Consider the following 25,636-nt stretch of genomic DNA (forward strand, 5'->3'; position numbering starts at 1 on the left):
TTCCATCGACGCCTTCAAAAGCTTGGCCATTCTTCTCAATGGACCCCTGGCAATTTGCTGCACCGGTCCCTGTGGAATCTCAGCAAAATAATCCCTTGATACCAGTGCAATTGACTGGTCATTGATGGGCAAACATCCAGTCCATTGAATCTTGGGAGATCCTATGGAACGGTTGAAATTTGCTCCGTTGCCAGTTCTGGAATCTTGGCAATTTCAGTTGTTTGGCACAGACCTCCTGCACACAAGGGCTTCTCGTTTTACCTCGATGGAAAGGACAGATCCATCTGTGCAAAACCAGGGGTGGACTCTCAGAACTACCCCCTCTATTGAAGCAAATGGGCAAGTCTCTATGCATGCATCATAGTGAGCAAGAAGCTCTGGATTATATAAATTGTGTTTTTTACTTATAGGGTGGTTTTGTTTTGTTTTTTGGTCCCATGCACCATCACAACTGGGAACAGATCTGAGATCCTCCTGAAAAAAATAACTGTTGTTTTCATTCACAGTTCAGAATGAACTGCCAATTTTGCAGTGATTTAAAACTTCTTTGTGGCTTGGTGGAACGTGAACCCAATCCAGATAGGAACATAGGAAGCCGCCTTTATTCCATTTCCATGAGGTTTCCCTAACTTAATTTTCACATTACGTTTGAGCTTCAAAAACCGCTTCCAGGAATAGAACACATGGCAGTCTATTCCATTTTCCTGATGTTTCCCTAACTGTTAATTTCTTCATTCCGCATTGAGCTGCCATACAGTATGAGATTTCAATTTCAGAAATATCGTGGAGTATAGTGTGACTTTGGTGCTCATTCCCTGTTACTTCCAGGGGGGAAAAAATCTATTTGCAAATAACATGGAGGTGAGCATTAAACTTATTCTATATTCCTGGAAGCGGCTTTCACATCATGTGAAAGCTCAAATATAATTAACAGTTAGGGAAACATAATGAAAGCAGAATAAACCGTCGTGTGAATACAGTCTTAATCAGGGGTAGGCAACCTAAGGCCCGGGGGCCGGATCTGGCCCAATCGCCTTCTCAATCTGGTCCACGGACAGTCCGGGAACCAGAGTGTTTTTAAATGAGTAGAATGTGTCTTTTTATTTAAAATGCATCTCTGGGTTATTTGTGGGGCATAGGAATTTGTTCATTTTTTTCTTCAAAATATAGTCCAGCCCCCCACATGGTCTGGGGGATGGTGGACCGGCCCATGGCTGCAAAAGGTTGCTGACCCCTGGTCTAAATGGACACATCCATTTGCTCATTTCTTTAAAAAACAAACAAACGATTTATAGATATATATTAAAAAAATACATTTCACACAACATCACGACGTGAGCGAACAAAATCCAGAAAGAAGGAAAAGGAGCTTTTGTACACAGTGGCCATGATCCAGTCATTGGAAGGGGAAGAGCCCCTGGTGCCTTTGCTTCTCTCACCCCCAGGGCTGGTCAAATGGATCCCAGTCAGTTTTGTTTCACCCCATGGTTGCTCTGCTAAGATGTGATGGCTACAATTACCATGAGGTAGTATCCAACCCACCTCCTAAGCCGGCAGCTGGAGGTATCTGGTAGGTGCTATGAAAGGATCTGCAAGCAGGTAACTTTCAGCCTGTGACAACCATCCCATTTGTAGTGGTGGGTTGGAGGTGGCAGCGAGGAGACTTTGCAGTCAAGGCTCCTAAGCGGTGACTACCCTTTCCAGAAACCCAGAGAGCTCAATGCTAATTGGGACCTCCCTTTTCCCTTTGATGCTATTAGAAGAATGCATGGGGGCATGGAGTGTTTATGCCCAGCTCTCTCTGATACCGAAGGGAACTCATGCATTGTTCTCAACACAACTGGTGACCCACTGAGCCAAATGGGACTTGATAAACCACCTGGCCAAACAAGGGAGGGACAAGGTTGTGGAGGACTTGATGGGCCACCATACGTGGCCTAGCCCAGAGGTAGCAGCTAACCTGGTGCCCTTCAAGGATGGTTGGACTACATTGCCCAGTGGGCACAGCCAGCATAGCCAATGACAAAGGATGTTGGTCAATGGAGTCCATTAACACCCAGAGGGCACCACTGCGGCTGTTCCTTGCTTAGCCAAAGGGCTGTGCTGGATATCCTGACGCACAAGGTGTGCAAAGCTGTTTCTTCTGGAGCTTCTTCTCCATGCACACTGGAGCCAAGATGGCAGCTAACGTACATGTTGAAGCTGACAAACTGGTCCATGCATGGCATGAGATTAGGAACACAGGAAAACAGGATGCTGCCTTGAACTGAGTCAGACCATTGCTCCATCTTGCCCAGTGCTGTCTACACTGGGTGGCAGCTACTCTCCAGGATTTGAGGCAAGGTGTCCCTGCCAGCCCTACCTGGAGACGCTGGGGATCGAACCCAGGACGTTCTGCTTTCAAGGCAGATGCTCTACCACTGAGCTATGGCCTTTCCCCGATGTATGATGAAGGAGCAGATTGTGCTGCTCAACATGTACGGACCAAGCTCTAGCTCAGGGATGGGGAGCCTATGGTCCTCTATATCTTCTAGATCAGGGATGTCCAACAGGTTGATCATGATCTACTGGTAGATCCCCGCGAGGTTTTGGTAGACCGTGGGTTGATCTCTGGCTCCCTTTCCTCAGTGTCGTTTAAACTGACTCCTGTCCCATCCCCTTTCCCCACCTTCCATTGCTGTCTGATCAGTGGAAGGGAAGATGGAGCTTTCTCTCTGTGGCTGTTTTCATTCAAAGAGATATTATTGTGAGTGACTTTTCCCCCTTTGACGCTTGCTTTTAACTCCCCCTCCCCCCAAAAACGGAACTTCCCTCCTAAGAAGGTATAAAAATGGGGCTTTCCTTCTCCCTAAAAGAAGCTCAACAACTTAGACCTGAACCCCCCAAAAGCAGGGGTAGACCATTGCCAGATTTTAATTCTGAAAGTAGATTGCTGTCTCTCGGGAGTTGGTCAACCCTGTTCTAGATGATCATCTGTATGTGGTTGGATTCCATCTCCCATCAACCTCAGGCAGGTTGGGAACGATGGGAATTGTAGTCCATCAACATCTGCAGAGTCAGATTCCCCATCCCTCCCTGCTCCTATGGTCCACTTCTTCTTCTCCCCCCCCCCCACTGAAACACTTTATTTATTTTATTATTTTAAAACCCCATTCATTTAAACAAAGGAGAAAGAACCAGCCCTTTCCTTGCAACTTTCTTGGCCTCAGCTTGCATTCATTAACAAAATAGCAACACTCCCCCCCCCCTCTAATGTACACACACAGGCAAGCTCACACACTCACATTAAAAGATTAGAGAGGATTTGGAACATCTAAGACAGGCTCATACAATCCATGGAGGAACGATAAAAAGTCCAGAGGCCTTCATGCAATGCACAAAGTCTCCTGAGAATTGACATCATTGTTTTAATTCGGCTGAAGTAGCTATGTTTCGGTTGTGGCTCTGATTAGAAGGCGGGAGTGAGGAAGAAATTCCCCACTTCACTCGAACCTATATTGAAGGCATTAATGATTTCCTAAACAAACTAAACTCTCCCCTGGGGGTTTGTGGGAAGTGCCTCAGTCTAAAGACAAGTTTCCCCACTTCCAAAGTCTATATTATTTCTTGGCCACAGCTTTGGGTCTTGGACCTTCTGTGACCCACCCAAATGGACCCCCCTGTTTTAGCTATGTAGAACCCACAAAAATTGCCTAGCCCTTTCGACGTGAACCCTGGTGCAGCAAAACCCCCACACTTTGTGGGGCACACAACCAACTTGTGCCGTCAGGGGTCACAACTACCAGTTACATCCTTATTTCTGTGGAAATGTATCAGTGGAGAAGGTTTTGCATGTAGTCCGGAGGAATTGACCTTCAAGGAATTCATGTAGACTTAATGTGGGGGGGTATATAGATAGATATTTTCCACTTTTTTTAAAAAAAGAAGAAGCCCCCCCCATCAACCTCAAAAATATAGTTCTATCTTAACTTGGACGACCCTTTTAGAAAATTCACAGCATAACAGAAGCTTTCTAATACATTCCTGGAGGACGGAATACACCGGTTGGCTCCATTTTCGCTGGGCATGGCTTTTCCATCCATCGAGTGGCTGCTGTCCACATGGCGCAGTTCTGCACAACCTCACTGGATGCCTCATATTTGGGCAGCCTCTGGTGGGATCCACCACGACCATCATCTCATCAAGACTGGTTGTGCATCCACTGAAGAATTTAGGCTACATTCTATGTCATGAAAGAGGATGCAGAGACTAGCCCAAGACAGAAGGAGATGCATTGGAGATGAATATACATGGTTCATTCACAGGCATCAGCTTGGCACTCAAAATTCACAATGGGACAGAGGACAATCACCAAAAATGGCAGGCCAACAATGGAATTATTTGCAGCGTGCTGAGATGGTGGATGAGTTGAATGCCTTCTTTTTTTTTTTTTTTTTTGGTCCGGATGATCTCAGTTGCATATTTACAATCCTCTCCAATGCCTTATCTTCCACCCCTCAGGGATGATGTCTCTTGCTTCCAGAACAACTTTGTTTCTCTGCCTCTCTGTTTTTTTTTTAATAAAAGGGAGGTGGGTTTTTTTTTCTTTTAAAACAAAACACAGAGACAGACACAACCACCCCACACCACCAAAATTAATTATGACCTTTTTGTTGTTGTTGTTGATGTTGTTTTGTTTCCAAAGGGAGCTTTTCTCTCTCCCCTCCCCCCCTTTGGGGCGGGGAAGGAAGATGGCTTATGGGCTCATGTCGCCAGGTTCTCCGCATTTATGCTCGACATTCGAATCTGTGAGCTGCTCTTGCTCAGAATGGACAACTGGGTCCCCCCGTTCACACCGCTGCTTGCTAGGGAGGGGTGGCGATGTTTGAAATCCACAGCAAAGTACCGGTTGACTTTCCAGCTCCTCCATTTCCTCTTTATTTCTGACTGCACCTTTAGGGAGAAACTTTAAAAGGTCATTTTTTAATGTACTTAGCCGCTTGGGTACATGCTGACAGAAGTTTCTATATTTTTAATTTTATTTCAACAAAACACAGAAGTGGTAAGAATGCAAGAAGAGCTCTGCGGCTGGATCAGGCCAAAGGTCCACCGATTCCATAATAATAATAATAATAATAATAATAATAATAATAATTTATTATTTGTACCCCACCCATCTGGTTGAGTTCCCCCAGCCACTCTTTGCGGCTTCCAACAAAGATTAAAAATACATTAAAATGTCACACATTAAAAACTTCCCTGAACTGGGCTGCCTTCAGAGGTCTTCTAAATGTCAGGTAGTTGTTTATCTCTTTGACATCTGATGGGAGGGCGTTCCACAGGGCGGGCGCCACTACCGATTCCAGCATCTTATGCTCACAGTGGGAAACCATATTTTCTTAAAATCAATTTTTATCATCATTGATCTATTACTTGCCTTCTAAACCACCATCTCAAGGCGATTTATGTGTAACATAATTTAACACAAAATCAGCATATATGTGAAAAGCAAGTCTTAAACTCTAACAAGTAGACACTTATGGTAAAGCCTCATTTAGTGTCTTGGAACGTGCATGTCTTCCATCATTTCTGGAAAGTGCAGATAGAGGGCACCAGTCTTATCTCAAAAGGAACATTATTCCACAGAACTGGGGCAGCCATATTAAAGGCCCTACTCAGAGTTACTGCGGAATGAGCTTCTGAGATCTTCAGACCTTACAAGAAAAGCTCTCCTGCAGGCTACAGTGATCTACTGAATGGATAAGGGATAAGACAGTCTCCCAGGTGCTTACTGTTAGGATTTTTATCTATCCGAGCTGCTCCAGTGAGTGGTACTATGATTGTATACATCATGTGAGTGTCGTGAGAAAGGAAGTCTGTATTATCGCTTCCTTCTGAGTACTATTGGAAGTTTAGTTTCACATCTGCGTGTGTCGCTGGTTTTCTGTACTGGTGTTCAGAGAGCACAGACGTACTGATGGAGTCTCTGTATATAAGACTGTAAATAAAGTAGTTTTAGAACTGTGATTGAGTCTTTCTTATGCTATGATATGCCAGAAGACTGGCGTGCTCTTTTCAGGAGAGAAGGGTCGCCTATTACCGGTCTCTCCGGACTGAGGAAGATTTATAGCCAGAGAGGACCACTGGAGAGATGCCCCCAAAACTTGGGAAGTTGGCAGCCATTCCCAGGCATTTTCCCAACACTTACAAGGAGCCCAAAATCAGGATCTGAGTGCAACTGTGCTCTCTCTACTTTGATTCCAAGAGACCTACAGCCTCCAAGAAAAGCATCAGAAGGTGCTAAACGATGGTCAGGTCCCAATGAGTCCCATGCAACTTGCTACACACACTGTGGGTTTTGGGTGATCTCTCGTTTATTATTATTGCTTCGTACATTGCAATGGATGATGCCTCTCCAGACGGCCACTCAAGCAGAGAGAAGAGAGGTCAGAGCCCACCGGGGGTAGATTAGGCAGTGAATGGTTGTAGAGACCCAGAATGGAAGGGGAAGATACAAGCTGGAACCAGGCTATGCATTTGGAGAAGGAAGGAGGAAAAAGTTTGTAGACATCTGTCATGGATGCTTCAGGCAAGATTATTGCATTTCCGGGGGGTAGGGTAGGGGTTGACTTAGATGACACTCAGTGTGATGGCCTGGGACTCGGAACCGGAGGAGTCTCAGTTCACACCAAATCCTCTGCCCAGGCGGCACCTGAACCAAGTCTGGGGCTTGATCCTGAAGAGTCCCAGTCTGCACAGGTTCCCCTGCAATAAGCACCAGCTGGGCCGAGTCAGGGGCCTGAGCCTGCCCTGGCTCCAGATGTGGGGATTACCTCATTGCTATCAGCTGGGCAATCACTTACAGCTGCTCCACTACCGGTTGGGTCAGGGGAGGCTGAGGTGGCCCCTGGGTCTAGTAACCCACCAACATCTCCCGAGCTGCAGAGACTCAGGTCTGAGAGAAGGAGAGACCTGAGTACTTGCAGGAAGAGTGCTCGCCTCCGGGTGAGACAGGGAGGTTAGTCACTGGGGGATCAGGACCGACCATTACCCTGACATGGATAAAAGGCTGTTGGACCCTGCCCCAGGTTGCAGGAGCAACATTGCTGTTTGCTAGAACCTGCCTGTTACCCTGTGCCTGACCTAGCTTGGTTTCCTGCCTTGGCCCTGTCGGGCTGACTCCTCACGAAACCCTTAGATTCGGGACCGGACCTGGACTGTGTTGCTCGTGTTTACCCCCAGGTCCAGCACACTCAGGATCCTTTCCAACTCTACAATTCTATGATTCTATGAAAAGTCTTACCTCCCCATTCAAGAAGCAGTAGAGTACAGCGACCACGAAGCCCTGTGGGGAAGAGTAGAGGAACAGGCAGCTGTTCAGATTGTGGGATGTGATACATAAGTAGCAGTCAAGTACAACATTCCTTGTTTTCCTAGAGTGGACATGCAAGGGGATGTTTGGACCAGCCAGTCTGTTTCCTCCTGGGCTGGGACATACTTCCTCTTGCATGCAACCAGAGGTGGGCATGACCTTACCTGTCCAGGTAACAAAAGCACAAGGCACGTAGCCCTCCTCCCTTCTTCTCCATTTTCCTTTCGTCGTGTGAACTGCAGTGACTGCCAGTCTGCAGTCACTGGGATTAACCCCCCATATGGGGTAGATCCACATGTATATACATCTCTAACTAAGTCTGCCTTCAGGGATCCAACTGTGAACTGATGTGAGTAAACTACTTTTATATATCTTAAATAAGATTGTGGCGTGTTTATTCTTTTAAGAGGGAAATAAGGGGTCTTTCCAGGAATCTATATTGAGAAGCTCAAACAAGATTGCTACCAGATATCCACTGTGCCTTTAAAGGGGAATGTTAAAACTCTGCTAAGTTAAAGAACTTGCTAGTGCAAGTTAGGAAGGATATTGATAAAAAATATATATTCTCTTGCTTCCCTGAACATTCCCACACAGATGCACTGAAAATTACCGGTTCTTGCTCTGCACAAACTACTGGGTTGTGGGGGGTTTTTGGGGAGGGGAGGGGCGTATTCTGCAATGTTCCATTGATGCAATAGTAGAACATCACTGATGGATTTGCACACCATTCCATTTCATTAGTTGTTCTGCGATGCTTCAATGTCACAACACTATTGCCACCCAGTGGGCCGTTCTTTATTTTATTTCGACAATTTATATGCCGCTTGGTTACTGGGACCTCCTAGGCAGTGTACCTTTAACTCAACACAATAAAGGTTAAAAAAAATCAGCTAAAACTATAACATCAGAATTCGGTTGAAATGTCTGCTGTGGAGCAGCAAAAGCAGGAATACACCCTGCCCTGCCATTCTGAGAACATTTGTGGTATAAAAAAGTTGCAGAGACCAATAATAATAATAATAATAATAATAATAATAATAATAATAATAATTTATTTCTACCCCGCCCATCTGGCTGGGTTTCCCCAGCCACTCTGGGCAGCTTTCAACAGAATATTAAAATACAATAGTCTATTAAACATTAAACATAATTATTCTCCCAGCGCTATGATTCTCAGAGCGGTTTAACAATCAACCCCTCTTCCAAGGGAACTCTGGGAATTGTAGCTCTGGGGGGGGGGGGATAGAGGTCTCCCCTAATGACCCTCTGCATCCTTAAGAAACTACAGCTCCCAGAATCCTTTGGGGCAGCCACAAGTGCTCAAAGTGGTATCATAGTGCTTTGAATGTGTGGTATGAACGTAGCCTAGGTGGAAGAGAACAGGGAGCCACAAGGTAGTGGAGTGGCTGTGCGCAGACCAATGGCTGCTGTGGTTTGCTTCTTGACGGAAGGAGCCAGCCACAGAAAAAGCAATTGAAGGTACACTCACAGGGGGAAAATTGCACACACAGCAGAAACCCCCTGTTGCCGCCCATTTTCTTCTTTGCGGGAGAATAAGAGCCAACTAAAGCAAACCTACTGAAACTCATAAGCCCAAGTTAGCCGTGTCCATTCATTTCAATGGGTCTACTCTTACATACCTGCTAACATTTCTCTAAGGAAAATAGGGACATCCTGTTCCATAATAATAATGATTTTATTATTTATACCCCACCCATTTGAATGGGTTACTCCAGCCACACTGGGCAACTTCCAACTTCCAACGAAACATAATAAAAAAATATTATTTTTTTAAAAAATACTTCCCTATACAGAGCTGCCTTCAGATGTCTTCTAAAGGTTGTATAGTTACTTATCTCCAACACTACGAATTGAATCTGGGGCCTTCTGCATTCAAAGCAGACACACTGTGGACTAAACCGCCGAGCCTCTTGGGCTTGCCAACTGTAAGGTTGGCAGTTCGAATCCACGCTATGGGGTTAGGTCTCGTTGCTTTGTCCCACCTACTGCCAACCTAGCAGTGCAAGTAGTGCAAAGCATATCAGTGCAAGTAGATAAATAGATACCGTTGCGTAGGGAAGGTAAATTGTGTTTCTGTGTGCTCTGGCTTCCACCACGGCGGTCTGTATGCCAGAAGCAGTTTAGTCATGCTGGCCACATGAACTGGAAAAGCTGCCTGTGGACAAACAATGGCTCTTTTGGCCTGAAAGTGGAGATGAGCGCTGCACCCCATAGTCAAATGTGACTGGGCTTAACCAACCAGGGGTCCTTTACATTTACCATAACCCTAACACTGAGATATGTCCTTCCCCTATGTCCTTATTTGGGGTGGTTGAGAGGGAGGCAGATGGACACAGGCTATTTTGATGCATAAAAGGTAAAGGTGAAGGGACTCCTGACTACTAGGTCCAGTCGTGGCCGACTCTGGGGTTGCAGTGCTCATCTCACTTTATTGGCCTAGAGAGCCGGCATACAGCTTCTGGGTCATATGGCCAGCATGACTAAGCCGCATCTGGCGAACGAGAGCAGTGCATGGAAATGCCGTTTATCTTCCCGCTGGAGCAGTACCTATTTATCTACTTGCACTTTGACGTGCTTTCGAACTGCTAGGTTGGCAGGAGCTGGGACCAAGCAACAGGAGCTCATCCCGTCACGGGGATTTGAACCGCCGACCTTCTGATCGGCAAGTCCTAGGCTCTGTGGTTTAACCCACAGCGCCACCCGTGTCCCCATTTTAATGCATACTCACCTGGAAAGATCCCAGTCCCAGTTCGAAGACCAGCCTCTCCCTCTTGCTGACATTCTCTGGATAGAAGGCAAACACCGTGTAATGAATCCCAAACAGTGGAATAAGTAGCAAGGTGGAGCGAGCCAGTCTCCTGTTGAGATAAAGAGAAAGTGCCCTTCGTGAAACAATGCGGGTGCCCCACTTGTTTGCGTCTGTTCCAGTTTGGCAAGGAAGCAAAAAGCCCAATGAGGACAGAGAGACCTAATATTTAGCATCCACATTTGATCCCACTGCTCTTTATTAAACAGGCACAAAGAAACCCAGAAAACACGGGTCACCGATCTTTTGGGACCCATTGGAACATCTGAAACTTTGAGCAACTTCCATGGGTGCCACCTGCTCTGGTTCACCCGCCTCTTCTGCCCCCACACCCCACAAGAGAGAGAAAGATGGAAGGCTAACACACACAAGCTTCACTTTTTCAACCTGGGGCTTGGACAGAGCCATAGAGCTGAAAGAGGAAGTGGGTAAGGGTCCGTTTTCCAACTTCCTGTTTCATCTTGATGTAGGGAGGAAAGGGTGACCTCAGCCCCTCATGGCCAAGGGGGCAGTGAGTGGAAAAGCTCAGGCACTTTGGGGATAATAATAATAATAATAATAATAATAATAATAATAATAATAATAATTTGTACCCCATCCATCTGGCTGGGTTTCCCCAGCCACTCTGGGCGGCTTCCAACAAAGATTAAAAATACATTAAAATGTCATACATTAAAAGCTTCCCTGAACAGGGCTGCCTTCAGATGTCTTCTAAATGTTAGGTAGTTGTTTATCTCTTTGACATCTGGTGGGAGGGCGTTCCACAGGGCGGGTGCCACTACCGAGAAGACCCTCTGCCTGGTTCCCTGTAACTTGGCTTCTCGCTGTGAGGGAACTGCCAGAAGGCCCTCAGTGCTGGACCTCAGTGTCCGGGCAGAATGATGGGGGTGGAGATGCTCCTTCAGGTATACTGGGCCGAGGCCGCTTAGGGCTTTAAAGGTCAGCACCAACACTTTGAATCTCAGCAGTGGAACCACATTCATTGGCGACCTCTGCTATAAAACATATGAAACTAGTTTCTGCGGAGTCCCTTTAGGGCAGCCCTCACCAAGTGCTCTCCAGATGTTCTGGACTACAACTCCTATCAGCCCCAGCCAGCATGGTTTCAACTTAGGGAAGGCTCTCTGAAGGTTGTAGGACTACAACTCCCATCATCCTTGAGCCTTGATCATACTGGATGGGGCTGGTAGAAGTTGTAGTCCAAGATACTAAGGCAGGGAATACTGTTCTATGCCAATATTGTTTCATCTGAATAGCAGGGTCTTCCTCAGCCCTGATCCTTTAGATTCTTTTAACAGGAGATGCCTGGGACAGGACCTACAACATTCTGCATCCATCGCTTAGGATCTACCAGTGAGTTATGGATTCTCCTCAAGGACTGTGTACTTCTGTGCGCAACCGCTAATGATTCTGTCCTGAAATTCTACCCATGTTGTTCTTGAGACAGAGTTGCAATAAATGCATGAAATGCTTTTCAAAACCCAGCTGTTCTCCTGGGGAATATTCATTCTCATCGACCTCCTTGTTGGTATTTTGTTTTCTCGGTAGCGTGGAGAAAGCGAAATGATTCAGCACAGGAAAACAAGCCACGGAACAATACAACCCAAACATAAGCAGTGCTCCTAACTGCACTTCAGAGCAGATTTCTCATGAGCCAGGAATGCAGGCAGATCCAGTAAACCATCAATGATGCCTTGGTGCAATTTACCAGGAGATCTCTCTTGTGCAATCTCCTCAAGTGACAGCAGAGCAGGGTTGGGGGAACCTTGGGGCCTGAGGGGTGAATGTGGCTCCCTGGCACTTGTATCTGGCCCTTGGGACTCTCACCAGGAACCCTGCTCCACACCCACCTCAAGTGCTTTGGACTGGCCGGAATGTGCCCTTGAGCTGTGATAATGTTTGGATCAAGACTGGTGGTGGTGGGGTGAGCAGAAAACTCTGGATTTTGCTCTGTTGGTTACAGTGTGGTGCTGACAATGGCAAGGTTGCAGGTTCGATCCCCGTAAAGGGGCAGCTGAATATCCCTGCATTGCAGGCAGTTGGACTAGATGATCCTCAAAGTCCCTTCCAACTGTGATTCTATGAGATTCTATGAGATATCTATGCAAAGGAAAGAATCGCATCTGTTGCTCTGTTTGCTGCAGCTCCTGGCCCCACCCACATTTGCTCTGGGCCCTGCCCCCCACTGGCAGGTGGCCCCTGGAGGAATGGGGTCCCTGAAGGCAAGGGACCTTCAGGTTGCAAATAACAGCTTGGCAAATCAAATTACAGGAATTTGTGGAGATGGCTCAATTGACTAGCAAACTCAGAGGAAACTCAAAGCAATTTTTTTTTTTTTTTTGAAAAATGGGATGGTTATAGAAGATACGTTCAAAAATACAATAATAGTTTTGACTCTGTGCTAGCATTCGAGTGACAAAGGAAGTAAAAGGAGGTGGATAACAATTAAGGATTTATTCTGTTTTCTGAATCTATTGGAAAATATATATAGAAAGGTTTATTGTTTTGGGTACATCCAACTGTAAGATAAAACATATGCAAAGTGACTTGACAGGAAGTCAAAACTGAAGAAAAGATTTTGTAAGATAAAAGGGAAAAAATAATTATTTTTCATTATTTTCACCATTCCCCCCCTTTTTGTGTGTGTCTCTTTGTGTGTGTGTGTGTGTGTTTTGTATGGAATGTTTGGGAGGAAATAAGACGGTAAATAACATAACAAACAAAATATTGATGTATGCAATTTTTATTTCTCAATTATATTTTGTGGTAGTATGGTTGTAATGTTTTTTTGTAAAATAAAATCATTCAATAAAAATTATTTTTGAAAAAAGAAAAAAAGTTTCTTAGCCTTGCAGCAGGACCTCCTGGCAGGGGTGGAGGAAGGGGGGGGCAGTGGGGGGAAGGCTGCCCTGGGTGTCACCACTGGGGGGTGACAAAATGCCAGGTGGACCTCACCGCGGGGCCTGCTGGGAGTGACTCAGTGGCTTGGTTGCCCTCAGGCTCCGCTCTGCCCCAAATGGTCCGCCTGCTGCCTCCCCCTCAGCTGTAGGGCGGCTGAGTGGGAGGAGGCAGGCAGACTCCTCGGAGGCCCCGCTGAGCGTCCCTGCCCCCATGCATGGCTGGCCCCGACCCCGGGTGCACAGCATGCGTGCGCCCTAGGCGCCTGATTGGCTTGCTCCGCCACTGCCTCCTGGACGAAGAAATTTGCATTTGTGTGTGTGTTCTTGGTTTTTAGGATGGGTTGGAAAGACACCCCTGTTTGCGAAAGAGTTCTTATTTGTAGGTTTGCATGACCACTGCCCTTTGAATTAATAATAATAATACTCTGGGAGCTCCCAACAAAAATACAGTGGTACCTCTAGTTGCAGACACGATCTGTTCGGAGGTGCCATTCACACCCTGAAAAGTGTGCAACTAGAGTGCCGCTTCTGTGGAAGCGCGGAGCACGATAGAGCACTTCTGTGCATGTGCAAAGCACGCAGAACGCTTCTGCGCATGCGTGGCAAAACCTGGAAGTATACACTTCTGGGTTTGCCGCGTTCGCAACCCGGAAAGCCGCAACATGAAGCAAATGCAACAAGAGGTATGACTGTACTAAAACAGTAAAAACACAATACGACATCACACACTGAAAACTTTGGAGATGAGCATCTGCAAGCTGTGGCAAATGAGCATTTTGGGAGAGTTGATGGAGAGAGGTGCTGATGAGCCACGAAATCCCAGTTCGAATCCAGCTTCAGACAGGACCTTAAGTAAGACCTTAAGTAAGCCACTCTGTCTTGCCCTCAGTGCTCCTGTCTGCAATATGGGGATCTGCCTTAAAGTGTTGTTCTTGATAAAAGGATAACTGAGGTTTGCACTGAGGTCTATGGAGGAGTTAGGAAACACGCTGTAGAAATATGTAGCATTACAAGAGAATTTTACCGCTGACCATTAAAGTCTTTTCAGTGACAGACAGCTGTGGCAGAAGCACAAAAATACTTCTGGAAAATTAGCAGAAAGCTCAAAACATGCTAGTATGAGTGACACGGCTTTATAAATAAATGAAAAGGAAGTTGCAAGCTGAAGTCAGGCAAACAGACACTATTCCTACAATGCACCCGTTTAAAAGCAAAACAGATCCATTTCAATTGCAATTCCTAAACCTCACGATGCTAGGAAATTTCTAGTGGATGTATCAAGAGAGCGAACCATAAGCAGATGGAGATTCCTGTGCTATCTTGTTCATATTAATTTCTCCTGCTGAAGAGGCAAGCCGCAGAGTGGCTTTTCTCTTCAGCAGCAAGATCAACCAGGGAGAAAAAAAGCAAGTGGCGGTGGATGGAGGGGTGGCATTGGTGCTTAGCAGACATCCTGGCACAGGTGGGTCGCTGCTGTGTACCAAGAGGTATGGTAGGAGAGGCAAGGTGAGGAGGTTGGTGCTGGGCAAAAGCTGTGGCTCTACTGGTGCCTTTGTACGGTGCTGACTTCCTTGTCTCCTTGTTTTCTTCCTCTGGTGCAGATCTACACTCATGGTTTATAACGTTATCATAACGTATTTGGACATATGATGTCTTGCCTGCAACGTTAAAGGTAAAGGTAAAGGGACCCCTGACCATTAGGTCCAGTCGTGGCCGACTCTGGGGTTGCGGCGCTCATCTCGCTTTATTGGCCGATGGAGCCGACGTACAGGTCATGTGGCCAGCATGACAAAGCCACTTCTGGCAAACCAGAGCAGCGCACAGAAATGCCGTTTACCTTCCTGCTGGAGCGCTACTTATTTATCTACTTGCACTTTTACGTGCTTTTGAACTGCTAGGTGGGCAGGAGCAAGGACCGAGCAATGGGAGCTCACCCCGTGGCGGGGATTCGAACCGCCAACCTTCTGATCGACAAGTCCTAGGCTCTGTAATGTTAGTAATGCGCTATTAAAAAGTAACACCTGAGGAGCTGCAGAGCAGGCAGGAACCAAGAATAGGGGAACTACTGCATTGTTATGGAGGAAACAGGTAAGGAACCTTTTTATTTTACCAGTATACCCTGTGGCTTTTTAGAACAATATATCTAATATCATTCTACTACCATTAAAAAGGTCAGTGTAGATCCAGCCTAGGAATGGGCAAATCTGTGAGAGTCAGTTTCCTTTATTTTTCTATGCGAGATTGGGATCTTTAATTTTAAGCCCTCCTGAAAACATATCAGTGAATTTCCCCTCCTAGGAACATGTTTGCAAGGGAAATTCCCTAACACAATGCATTTCTGTATCTTATACTCACTAACATGTTCATTTGTACGCACACTTTGTGTAGTTTTGTACCCTCTACTTGGCTGGAGAAGTGCAAAAGTTGGAGCAGCGCAAATTCTAAAGAATGGCAATGTTTTGGTATGTATGTAATTCCCCCAAAAGGTGAATTATACAGGATCAAATTCCCGTCTCCCACACTTGCAAGGTGTGCTTTTATATTCATAAACTGCTCTGAGCATCTCCTTTGTGGAGGAGATAAGGGCAGACTACATATTAAATAAAGAAATATCTATATCTATCTATCATCTATCTATCTATATCTATCTATCTATCTATCTGTCTGTCTGTCTGTCTATCTATCTATCTATCTATATCTATCTATCTATCTATCTATCTATCTATCTATCTATCTATATCTATCTATCTATCATCTATATCTATCTATCTATCTATCATCTATCATCTATCTATTATCTATCTATCTATCTATCTAATCTATCATCTATCATCTATCTATCATCTATATATCTATCTATATCTATATCTATCTATCTATCTATCTATCTAATCTATCATCTATCATCTATCATCTATCATCTATCAATCTCTATCTATCATCTATCTATCATCTATCTATCTATCTATCTATCTATCTATCTATCTATCTATCATCTATATCTATCATCTATCTATCTATATCTATCTATCTATCTATCTATCTATCTATCTATCTATCTATCTCTATCATCTATCTATCATCTATCATCTATCTATCATCTATCTATCTATCTATCTATATCTATCTATCTATCTATCTATCTATCTATCTATCATCTATCTATCTATCTATCTATCTATCATCTATCATCTATCTATCTATCTATCTATCTATCTATCTATCTATCTATCTATCCATCTATCATCTATCATCTATCTATCTATCTATCTATCTATCTATCTATCTATCTATCTATCTATCTCTATCTCTATCTATCTATCATCTATCTATCTATATCTATATCTATATCTATCTATCTATCTATCTATCATCTATCTATCTATCTATCTATCTATCTATCTAATCTATCATCTATCTATCTATCTATCTATCATCTATCTATCTATCTATCTATCTATCTATCATCTATCTATCTATATCTATCTATCTATCTATCTATCTATCTATCTATCTATCTATCTATCATCTATCTATCATCATCTATCTATCATCTATCTATCTATCTATCTATCTATCTATCTATCTATCTATCTATCTATCTATCATCTATCTATCATCATCTATCTATCTATCATTCATTCATCCATCATCTATCTATCTAGCAACTGGTTTTTTTTAATCTTTTACCTGAGGACTTATGATTCTTCTGTTTAATTTTTTTTAAAATGTAGTTTATTATTCTGACGTTAGGCACCTTGAACAGTACAGTGGAACCTCCACTCATGCACGGAATCCATTCCAGAGGTCCGTTCGTGAGTCGATCCGGGTTGCTGGGAGAAGCGCTGTTCTGCGCCTGCACATTCGGCAGCAGCGCCGTTCTGTGCATGTGCAGGTCGCAGCAGCCGCTTCTGCGCATGTGCAGTCGGCAGAAGCCGCTTCTGCGCGTGCGCATATCACGGCAAACCCGGTGTTTACTTCCGGGTTTGCCGTGGATGTGAGTCGAATTGTTCGTAAGTAGGGGCGGTGGTAAGTCGAGGTTCTACTGTATAAGGAAAGGAAGGGCAGTAATGTTCTAAATAATGAAATCAACTCCTATGTTAACCTAGGAAAATCTCCAAGCTTTCTGCTGAAACTGGAGTATAGGCATTTTTGTCATGCCACCCTTTTCTCTCCCCAACCTCTGTTCGTTTACATCCCCTCCTCCAGCTCTATATTAATGCTGCCATGCATGTAAAATACTGCAAAAGCAATCTGAATGTGCTTGATTGCACCCAAGTTCTTCTTTTGTGTAACGATTTAGCAAGACAAACATGTGCTCCTGAACAATAGTATGTATACCAATGACCCAAAACTTGCAGAACCATAAAATTATAGAGTTGGAAGGGGTCCCCCAAAGGCCATCTAGTTCAACCCCCTCCAATGTAGGAATGACAGCTAATAAAAAAAAACCCAACAGATGGTCATCCAACCTCTAATGATTTCATTTTACTTTTGGCAGTGTTCTATCAGCGCGCACAACCTCATACAGTGGTGCCCCGCAAGACGAATGCCTCGCAAGACGGAAAACTCGCTAGACGAAAGAGTTTTCCGTTTTGGAGGTGATTCGCAAAACGAATTTCCTATGGGCTTGCTTCGCAAGACGAAAATGTCTTGCGAGTTCCCGCGAGTTTTTTCCCCTCCCCCTCTTTTTCTAAGCCGCTAAGCTGCTTATCTGCTTATCCGCTTATCCGCTTATCCGCTTATCCGCTAAGCCGATAAGCCGCTAAACCGCTAATAGCGCTAATCCGCTTAGCCGTCAATGGGCTTGCTTCAGAAGACGAAAAAACCGCTAGACGAAGAGACTCGCGGAACGGATTCTTTTCGTCTTGTGAGGCACCACTGTATGTGTGTTGGCAAAACGCTACACCAAAAAACGTGTGATGCAATCATGTGCTATGATCACATCAATACAGTCGTACCTTGGAAGTCAAATGGAACCCATTCTGGAAGTCCTTCCAAAACGTTCGGAAACCAAAGCACGGCTTCTGTTTGGCTGCAGGAAGCTCCCAGTGCCAGATTTACGTATAAGCTAAACAAGCTATAGCTTAGGGTCCCGCTCTCTTGGGGGCCTCCAAAAATGTTAAAGGGAAAAAAAACCTGGATGTACATTTCCAAAATATAAGATAAAAAAGAAATAAAATAAAACCTGCATACAACAACAGTGTTTTGTGTTGTGTCGGCTCCTATGATGTAACCCACGGGCCCCGCCTGCTAGCCTGCTCCCTAAAATATCACTGGTTTGCTCCTTTCTATATATAGGGTGCGTAGATTCTGCATGGACTGGTTGCATGGCAACATGCGCAAATGGCTTTAGATACCCGTTAGGTCCATAAATTACCATATAGCATACAGTGGTACCTTGGGTTACATACGCTTCAGGTTACATACGCTTCAGGTTACAGACTCTGCTAACCCAGAAATAGTACCTCGGGTTAAGAACTTTGCTTCAGGATGAGAACAGAAATCGTGCTCTGGCGGTGCGGCAGCAGCAGGAGGCCCCATTAGCTAAAATGGTGCTTCAGGTTAAGAACAGTTTCAGGTTAAGAACGGACATCTGGAACGAATTAAGTACTTAACCCGAGGTACCACTGTATATTCAACATAAAAAAACAGTGACAATTTGTTGTTGACAAAGGACAGCTGGACAAATAAAGGGCTCCATTGTCTTCAGTAGCTTAAGGTAAAGGTAAAGGTACCCCTGCCCGTACGGGCCAGTCTTGACAGACTCTGGGGTTGTGCGCCCATCTCACTTAAGAGGCCAGGGGCCAGCGCTGTCCGGAGACACTTCCGGGTCACGTGGCCAGCGTGACATCGCTGCTCTGGCGAGCCAGAGCCGCACACGGAAACGCCGTTTACCTTCCCGCTGGTAAGCGGTCCCTATTTATCTACTTGCACCCGGAGGTGCTTTCGAACTGCTAGGTTGGCAGGCGCTGGGACCGAGCAGCGGGAGCGCACCCCGCCGCAGGGATTCGAACCGCCGACCTTTTGATCGGCAAGTCCTAGGCGCTGAGGCTTTAACCCACAGCGCCACCTGCGTCCCCCCCTTCAGTAGCTTAGGGCCTCATTAAACCTAAATCCAGCCCTGGAAACTCCTGCAGCGGATTGGAAGTCACAGAAGTCACGCAGGGACGATCGGGTTCCAAAGAAAGTTCGCAAACCGGAAAACTCACTTCTGGGTTTGCAGCGTTCACGAGCCAAAACGTCCGAGTACCAAAGCATTTGGGATCCAAGGTATGACTGTGAAGGTTTTTGTGCACACACTTTATTCCTGGATACATGGACACTGATGATGCACTGAAGGAACTGAAAGCTGTGATAAGCTGAGCAGGTGCTGACCTCTGTGCCGAATTTGGAAATTCAAGCAAAGGTGAGTTCCAAGGTTGCACCCATTGCTAGTCTGAACAGATGCCAACCCTCTGCAACAAATGCATGTTACTAACTTAAGTCTATTAATTTCATTGGACTTTCTCTGAGTAGAACTTGGTTGGAGCCAAACCATGGTGTTTACTATTTTGTAAGAAAAACACTTCTAAGAATGTGTGTTCTCACAGAAGCCAACCAAATGGCTGCAAGCAGGATTTGACCACAAGAATAACTACCGTATTTTTTGCTACATAAGACTCACCTGACCATAAGACGCACCTAGTTTTTAGCGGGGGGAAGCAAGAAAAGAAATATTCTGCACAGAGCATGTAAGTGGCTTCGCTGAGAAGCCAGCAGAGCAAGCTATGCAACTCTCGCTGAAGCCAGCAGAGCAAGATTGAGAGCTGCTCAGCGCCTCTTCTGCTGGCTTCCCAGCAAAGTGGGATGAGGGACAAAAGGGTGCCATTACAAGGGAGCGTTGAACAGAGCCTGGCAGTTGCTCTTGCTGGCTTTTCCGGGAGGTGTGGGAAGAGACAGAGGGCAGCCCGTCACCCCCTTCTCCCACCTCGCAGAAAAGCCCCCAAGAGCCGCACACACACTCCACGTGGCTCTTTAAAGGTAGCGCTGAGCAGAACCTCCCCCCTGCATGCGCTCCATAAGACGCACACACATTTCCCCTTAGTTTTTAGGAGGGGAAAAGTGCATCTTATGGAGCAAAAAATACGGTATTTCCTGCTGCCGTTTCCAGCAGCTGTGGAGGCAGATAATGTCTAGTAGCCATCAGTAGCTACTATCTCTTCTCCATGAATCGGTCTAATCCTCTTTTAAAGCCTTCCAGGTTGGTTCCATAGTTGCATGAAGAAATGCTTTCTTTTTATCCATCCTGAATCTTCCAACATTCAACTTCATTGATGTCCGCGAGTTCTATTCTTAAGCGAAGGGGAGGAAAATGTTTCCTCTGTCCACTTCCTCCATGCCGCACCATGGAGAAAGAGCATTGCTTGAAAGAAGAAGCAAGGGAGTAGAAACCAGAAGGGCAAAACCAGAAGCACACGTCGGTTCGACTTCAGGAAGAAGAGTAGATCATTTCGAAATCCAAAATCTGCAGAGAAATTTGTAGGGAAACACCAGGAGCCTCCCTAGGCGACCATTCACCCAAGCAAACTTGCCATATGAGTTATTCAGCCAAGCAGCGAGGGGGAATTTCTAAACTCTGCTTCTTGCCACATGGGAGCAGGATAGAAGCAAGCCCATTCAGACAACCAAGCTACAATGACCAGCTTGTTGAGTGGTTATAGGCAACAGAGGGTTAGTGGAGATAGCTGAATGCTCCCCGCCCCAAACACCTCTCTCATTTCCCATCCACCTTCACCACCCACCCTTTCAATGAATGGCAAGAAGGGCAGTAGCAATGGAGAGGAAGGTTATATACTTTTCCCTTCTGTCTCTCCTTCGTCCTGATGAGGGCTGTGCCTATGTCAGAATTTGCCCTCTGATTCTTTGAAAGTCCCCCCACCCCCCTACAAGAGGCCTCATTTTCTCTCTCTCTTATTTTCAGAGTACAGTGGTACCTCGGGTTAAGAACTTAATTTGTTCTGGAGGTCCGTTCTTAACCTGAAACTGTTCTTAACCTGAAGCACCACTTCAGCTAATGGGGCCTCCCACTGCCACCCCACCACCGCCACGCAATTTCTGTTCTCATCCTGAAGCAAAGTTCTTAACCCAAGGTACTATTTCTGGGTTAGTGGAGTCTGTAACCTGAAGCGTATCTAACCTGAAGCGTATGTAACCTGAGGTACCACTGTACTTCTGAGTGTCTGTGAATGTGGGGTTTTGCACCTACTGTATCACTGTGAGAGGGTGAAGGGTGGTGTGTATTTCTTCCTTCTTTCCCTGTCAACATTTCTCCAGGACCCTGCAGCCTCCCTGGGTGCCCACACATTTCTCGATCTGAGAAATGTCCCACTGAAGGAGCTGCTTTATGACGTCTTCCCCTGGGCTTTAAGCTGAAGTGTGGACACCCTGGAGGGCTGCAGAGAGTGGAAAGCTGGTGAGATGGTTTGTAGAATGAAAGAAAAGAAACTCACAAATACCCCTCGGCTGCGGAGGAGAGGACTACTGATGGCTACTAGCCATGCCCTGCCTCCACTGTGGAGGCAGCAACAGTTGTGGAGGAAGCTGCTGGGGCACCCGGAGTGGCAAACATGATGTGCACCCGGGGGCCAGGTGATCTGCCCATAGAGGCGGGGCAATCCACCCATGGGGGGGTGTCGATCCTCCTGGGGGTGCCATCGGCAGCACCTGATCCTCCCAGGAGTGCCATTGGCAAAGCGCCAATTGTCCTGGGGGTGTCAGCACCGCCCGCTGATTGCGCAAATATGCCTAGCATGTGGCGCTGGGGATGCGAGTGCCGCCTGCTGGGGGTGCGCCCGCCGCCTGCCAGGGGTTGCCAGCGGGTGGCGCTTGGATCCCTGGCACCCAGCGCCGCACGCCGGGCATATTTGCATGATCAGCAGGCAAATTTTCATGATGGCAATCCCGCCAATAGCAAATTTCCTCCTGCTGGGGGTGCAAGTGCCACCACGCTGATCCGCCCAGGGGGGATTTTGTCACCCCCCCTAGGCATGACACCCGGGGCAACCTGGACCTCCTGAACCCCCCTTGTGATGCCCCTGGGCAGCAATGCTTCTGAATAGCAATTGTGGGAAACCCCCCAGGAAGTGAGAGTGCTCCTGTGCTTGAATCCTGCTTATGAGTGTCCCACAGACACCTGGCTGGCCATGTGAACAGGGTAGTGTATGGGGGTGTTCCCCCCTTCTTTGTTAAACATTTACCTGGCACCCTGAAGCTTCATCAGCTGGCTGCACTTCCTGATAGGGAAACACAGCCATGAGAGGAATTATCTATTTTAGAGTAGGGTACAAAATCCATAAGAGACCCTAAGGAGTCTCAAAGCGGCTAATGTTCTCCTTTCCATTCCTCCCCCACAACAAACACTCTGAGAGGTGAGTGGGGCTGAGAGACTTCAAAGAAGTGTGACTGGCCCAAGGTCCCCCAGCAGCTGCACATGGAGGAGCGGGGAAGCGAACCTGGTTCACCAGATTACGAGTCCACCGCTGTTAACCACTACACCACGCTGGCTCTCTTAAGAACTTTAAGAAGAGCCTGCTGGGTCAAGCCAATGGCCCATCCAGTCCAGAATCCTTTCCTCACTGTTGCCAGCCAGATTCCTTTAGGGAACCCACCAGCAGGATCCAAGCTTGAGAGCAACTCTCCCCTACTGTGGCTTCTAGGAATCGGTATTCGGAAGCATCAGAAAGGTACAAGTCAAAGGTAAAGGACTCCTGGACAGTTAAGTCCAGTCAAAGGTGACTATGGGGTTGCGGTGCTCATCTTGCTTCAGGCCGAGGGAGCCGGCGTTCGTCCACAGACAGCTTTCCAGGTCATGTGGCCAGCAGCACTAAAGCTCTTCTGGTGCAAGGGAACACCGTGATGGAAACCTGAGCACACGGAAATGTCGTTTACCTTCCTTCAACAGTGGTACCTATTTATCTACTTGCACTGGTGTGCTTTCAGACTGCTAGCTTGGCAGGAACTGGGGCAGAGCAACGGGAGCTCGCTCTGTCGCAGGGATTCGAACCGCTGACCTTCTGATCAGCAAGCCCAAGAGGCTCAGTGGTTTAGACCACAGCGCCACCCGCGTCCCACAAGCATCATTGCCATCATGGCTAGTAGCCATTTATAGCCTTCTCCTCCATGAATTTCTCTAATCCTTTTACAAAGCCATCTAGATCGTTGGCCCTCACTGCCTCATGTCGGAGTGAGTTCCATAGTTTAACTACGTACTGTGTAAATGAATCTACAGCCTGCATATTTTGGGTTGTTGTTGTTGTTTTGCCCCAACGGAACAGCACCATTCAGACATGGACGTTCCTCTCATTGGGACGCTATCAGCAAAAAGCACACAGAAAGTAACAGACAAAGCCAGCATGCAGCGGACGAGAAACACAGACGCTACCCTCAGCGGCGGCTACAGCTATGACCACGTCTTAGCAAACATGCATCAAAAACACACACACACAGAGATATTGCCACAGGATCGCGTACAACTTACAAGGTAATGGTGGACAGTTCTGACATCCTGCAAGCGTGTTGATTAGCCCTGCTGGACTTACAGTAGCATTTCTGAACGCAGCTGCTGAATGTGACAAGATCAGCAAACAAAGAAAATAAATAATAAAAAAGGAAAATAGATCTCTCTCTCTTTTTTTTCTTTTCAGCTTATCACAACAAGGCCAAGAAGCATGTCAAACCCCAGAACACATTTTGGATAGGTTAAGATGTCAAAAAAAGGAAGAAGCGTCATGGCAGGCACATGGAAATGGAAGGTTTTGGGGGGTTTTTTTGCAAGGATACTGGATTGATGCAGGAGGACACACAGGAGAAGAGGCTTTTTTTTTGCATTCAGCCACAGAACCAGCAGAGGCTTGCAAAGGAGGAGATGGTGTATCCATTCGATAAATGGTGGCAAATTAACTGCACAAAACACATCTTAGATGCAGCTTGTGATTTTGATGGGTTCTGCTACAAAGCTAGCAAAAGGGGTCCCCTTGCAAATTGAGACTATACTATAAGGAGATCTGCTCAGCTGTTTAGATTTTCAGAATATTCACGTGGCAGATTCAAATGACAGAGGCACAGAGGAACAATGAGCACAAATGTTTAAAATACTTGTGGCAGAAAATCTGTTTGAGGTTTCGCCCAAGGGAGCCATTTTAGATTTTGTCGGACGTTCTCGTCACCATTTAAAGGCCTGCTGTTGATTATGTGGAACTAAGAAAATACATTAGATGAAAGAGATCCTTTGGAAGTCCGAGGATAGTTCCACAGAAGAGGCACGAACACATCAGCTGCTAACGATTTGATTGCTATTTTTTCCTGTCGTTCTCAGTGCAGAAGAGCCAAGCCTTTTTTAAACCAAACTCATCAACAGAGATAATAACTTTAGCAACGTTAAAGCCATCTAAATTGGTCGCAATCTCTGCCTCCTGTGGCAGGCGGTTCCACAGTCTGTGCGCTTCATGAACAAGTCCTTTCTTTAATTTGTCCCGAGTCTTCCAACGTTTCAGCTTCATAGGATTTCCATGAGTGTTAGGATAGAGGGCAAATCCTCCCACCCGATATAATTTTTCCATACCATGTCCTTGAAACTTTGAAATCTTTCAGACTGTTAGATCTTCAAAAGGTCAAAACCCCTCTTTTGTTCAGTGCAGTCCCAGGACTGTCAAAGATGTTGTGCAACCCTGGTGTGTGTGTGTGTGTGTGTGTGTGTGTGTGTGTGTGTATTCAGTGAGTCATAATGTTAAATACATACAGTACGTTTGGTTTATACAGTGGTACCTTGGTTCTCAAATGCCTTGCTACTCAAACGCCTTGGTTCCCAAACACTGAAAACCCGGAAGTAATTATTCCGGTTTCTGAATGTTTTTTGGAAGCCAAACATCCGACACGGCTGTCAGCTATTGTTTCCGGGGCTCCTGCACCAATCAGAAGCCATGCCTTGGTTTCCGAACATTTCGGATGTCAAACGGACTTCTGGAATGGTTTAAGTTCGAGAACCAAGGTACCACTGTATTTGGCACTTTTGTTTTTGCTATTTATTTTGTGTGAGGTTTTTTTCTTTTTAGGCTTTTTTGGTTAATTTGTTTTTGTGACTGTGTGGAACCCAGTTCAGCTGATTGATTGTGTGACTGCAGAAATGGATAAAAGCCCCCCATCCAAACAATGACTATCATCAGTGCAAGTAAGAAAAAAAAATATTAAATATTTATCATCTACAATATTGTCTTATTTATTTTATAGTACAGTACATTGTTTATTGCTTTCATTCTATGGATCAATGGTCTCGTTAGATAGCAAAATTCATGTTAAGTTGCTGTTTTAGGGGTGGTTTTTAAAAGTCTGGAACGGATTAATCCATTTTGCATTACTTTCTATGGGAAAGCATGCCTTGGTTTTGGAACGCTTTGGTTTTGGAATGGACTTCCGGAATGGATTAAGTTTGAGAACCAAGGTACTACTGTACATTATTTGTTGCATGTTTTCTTCATTGGGTTGGCTAACTAGGGCAAGCTATGGATGGGAGGTCCGCTG

The 25,636-nt window shown here is 45.8% G+C and overlaps 1 protein-coding gene across 9 annotated transcripts in view; it reads right to left on the reverse strand.

Annotated features, from left to right (window-relative positions):
• Positions 1-4,634: 4,634 nt before the first annotated feature.
• Positions 4,635-25,636, reverse strand: part of ADCYAP1R1 (ADCYAP receptor type I) — a 138,667-nt gene continuing 117,665 nt past the window's right edge. For 3 of the 9 annotated variants that reach the window (XM_083704202.1, XM_083704199.1, XM_083704200.1), the window contains 4 exons: positions 23,598-23,681; positions 10,101-10,230; positions 7,283-7,324; positions 4,635-4,945 (listed from right to left, as the gene is read on the reverse strand). In XM_083704202.1, coding sequence (XP_083560328.1) covers positions 4,736-4,945; positions 7,283-7,324; positions 10,101-10,230; positions 23,598-23,681 — 466 coding nt within the window. In that variant the 3' untranslated portion in view covers positions 4,635-4,735. The remainder of the gene's footprint in view (positions 4,946-7,282; positions 7,325-10,100; positions 10,231-23,597; positions 23,682-25,636) is intronic. The other 6 variants (XM_083704203.1, XM_083704201.1, XM_083704204.1 and 3 more) reach the window with 3 other exon arrangements.

The sequence above is a fragment of the Podarcis gaigeae genome, assembly GCF_964106915.1.
Source record: "Podarcis gaigeae genome assembly, chromosome: 12".
Taxonomy (NCBI): Eukaryota; Metazoa; Chordata; class Lepidosauria; order Squamata; family Lacertidae; genus Podarcis; species Podarcis gaigeae.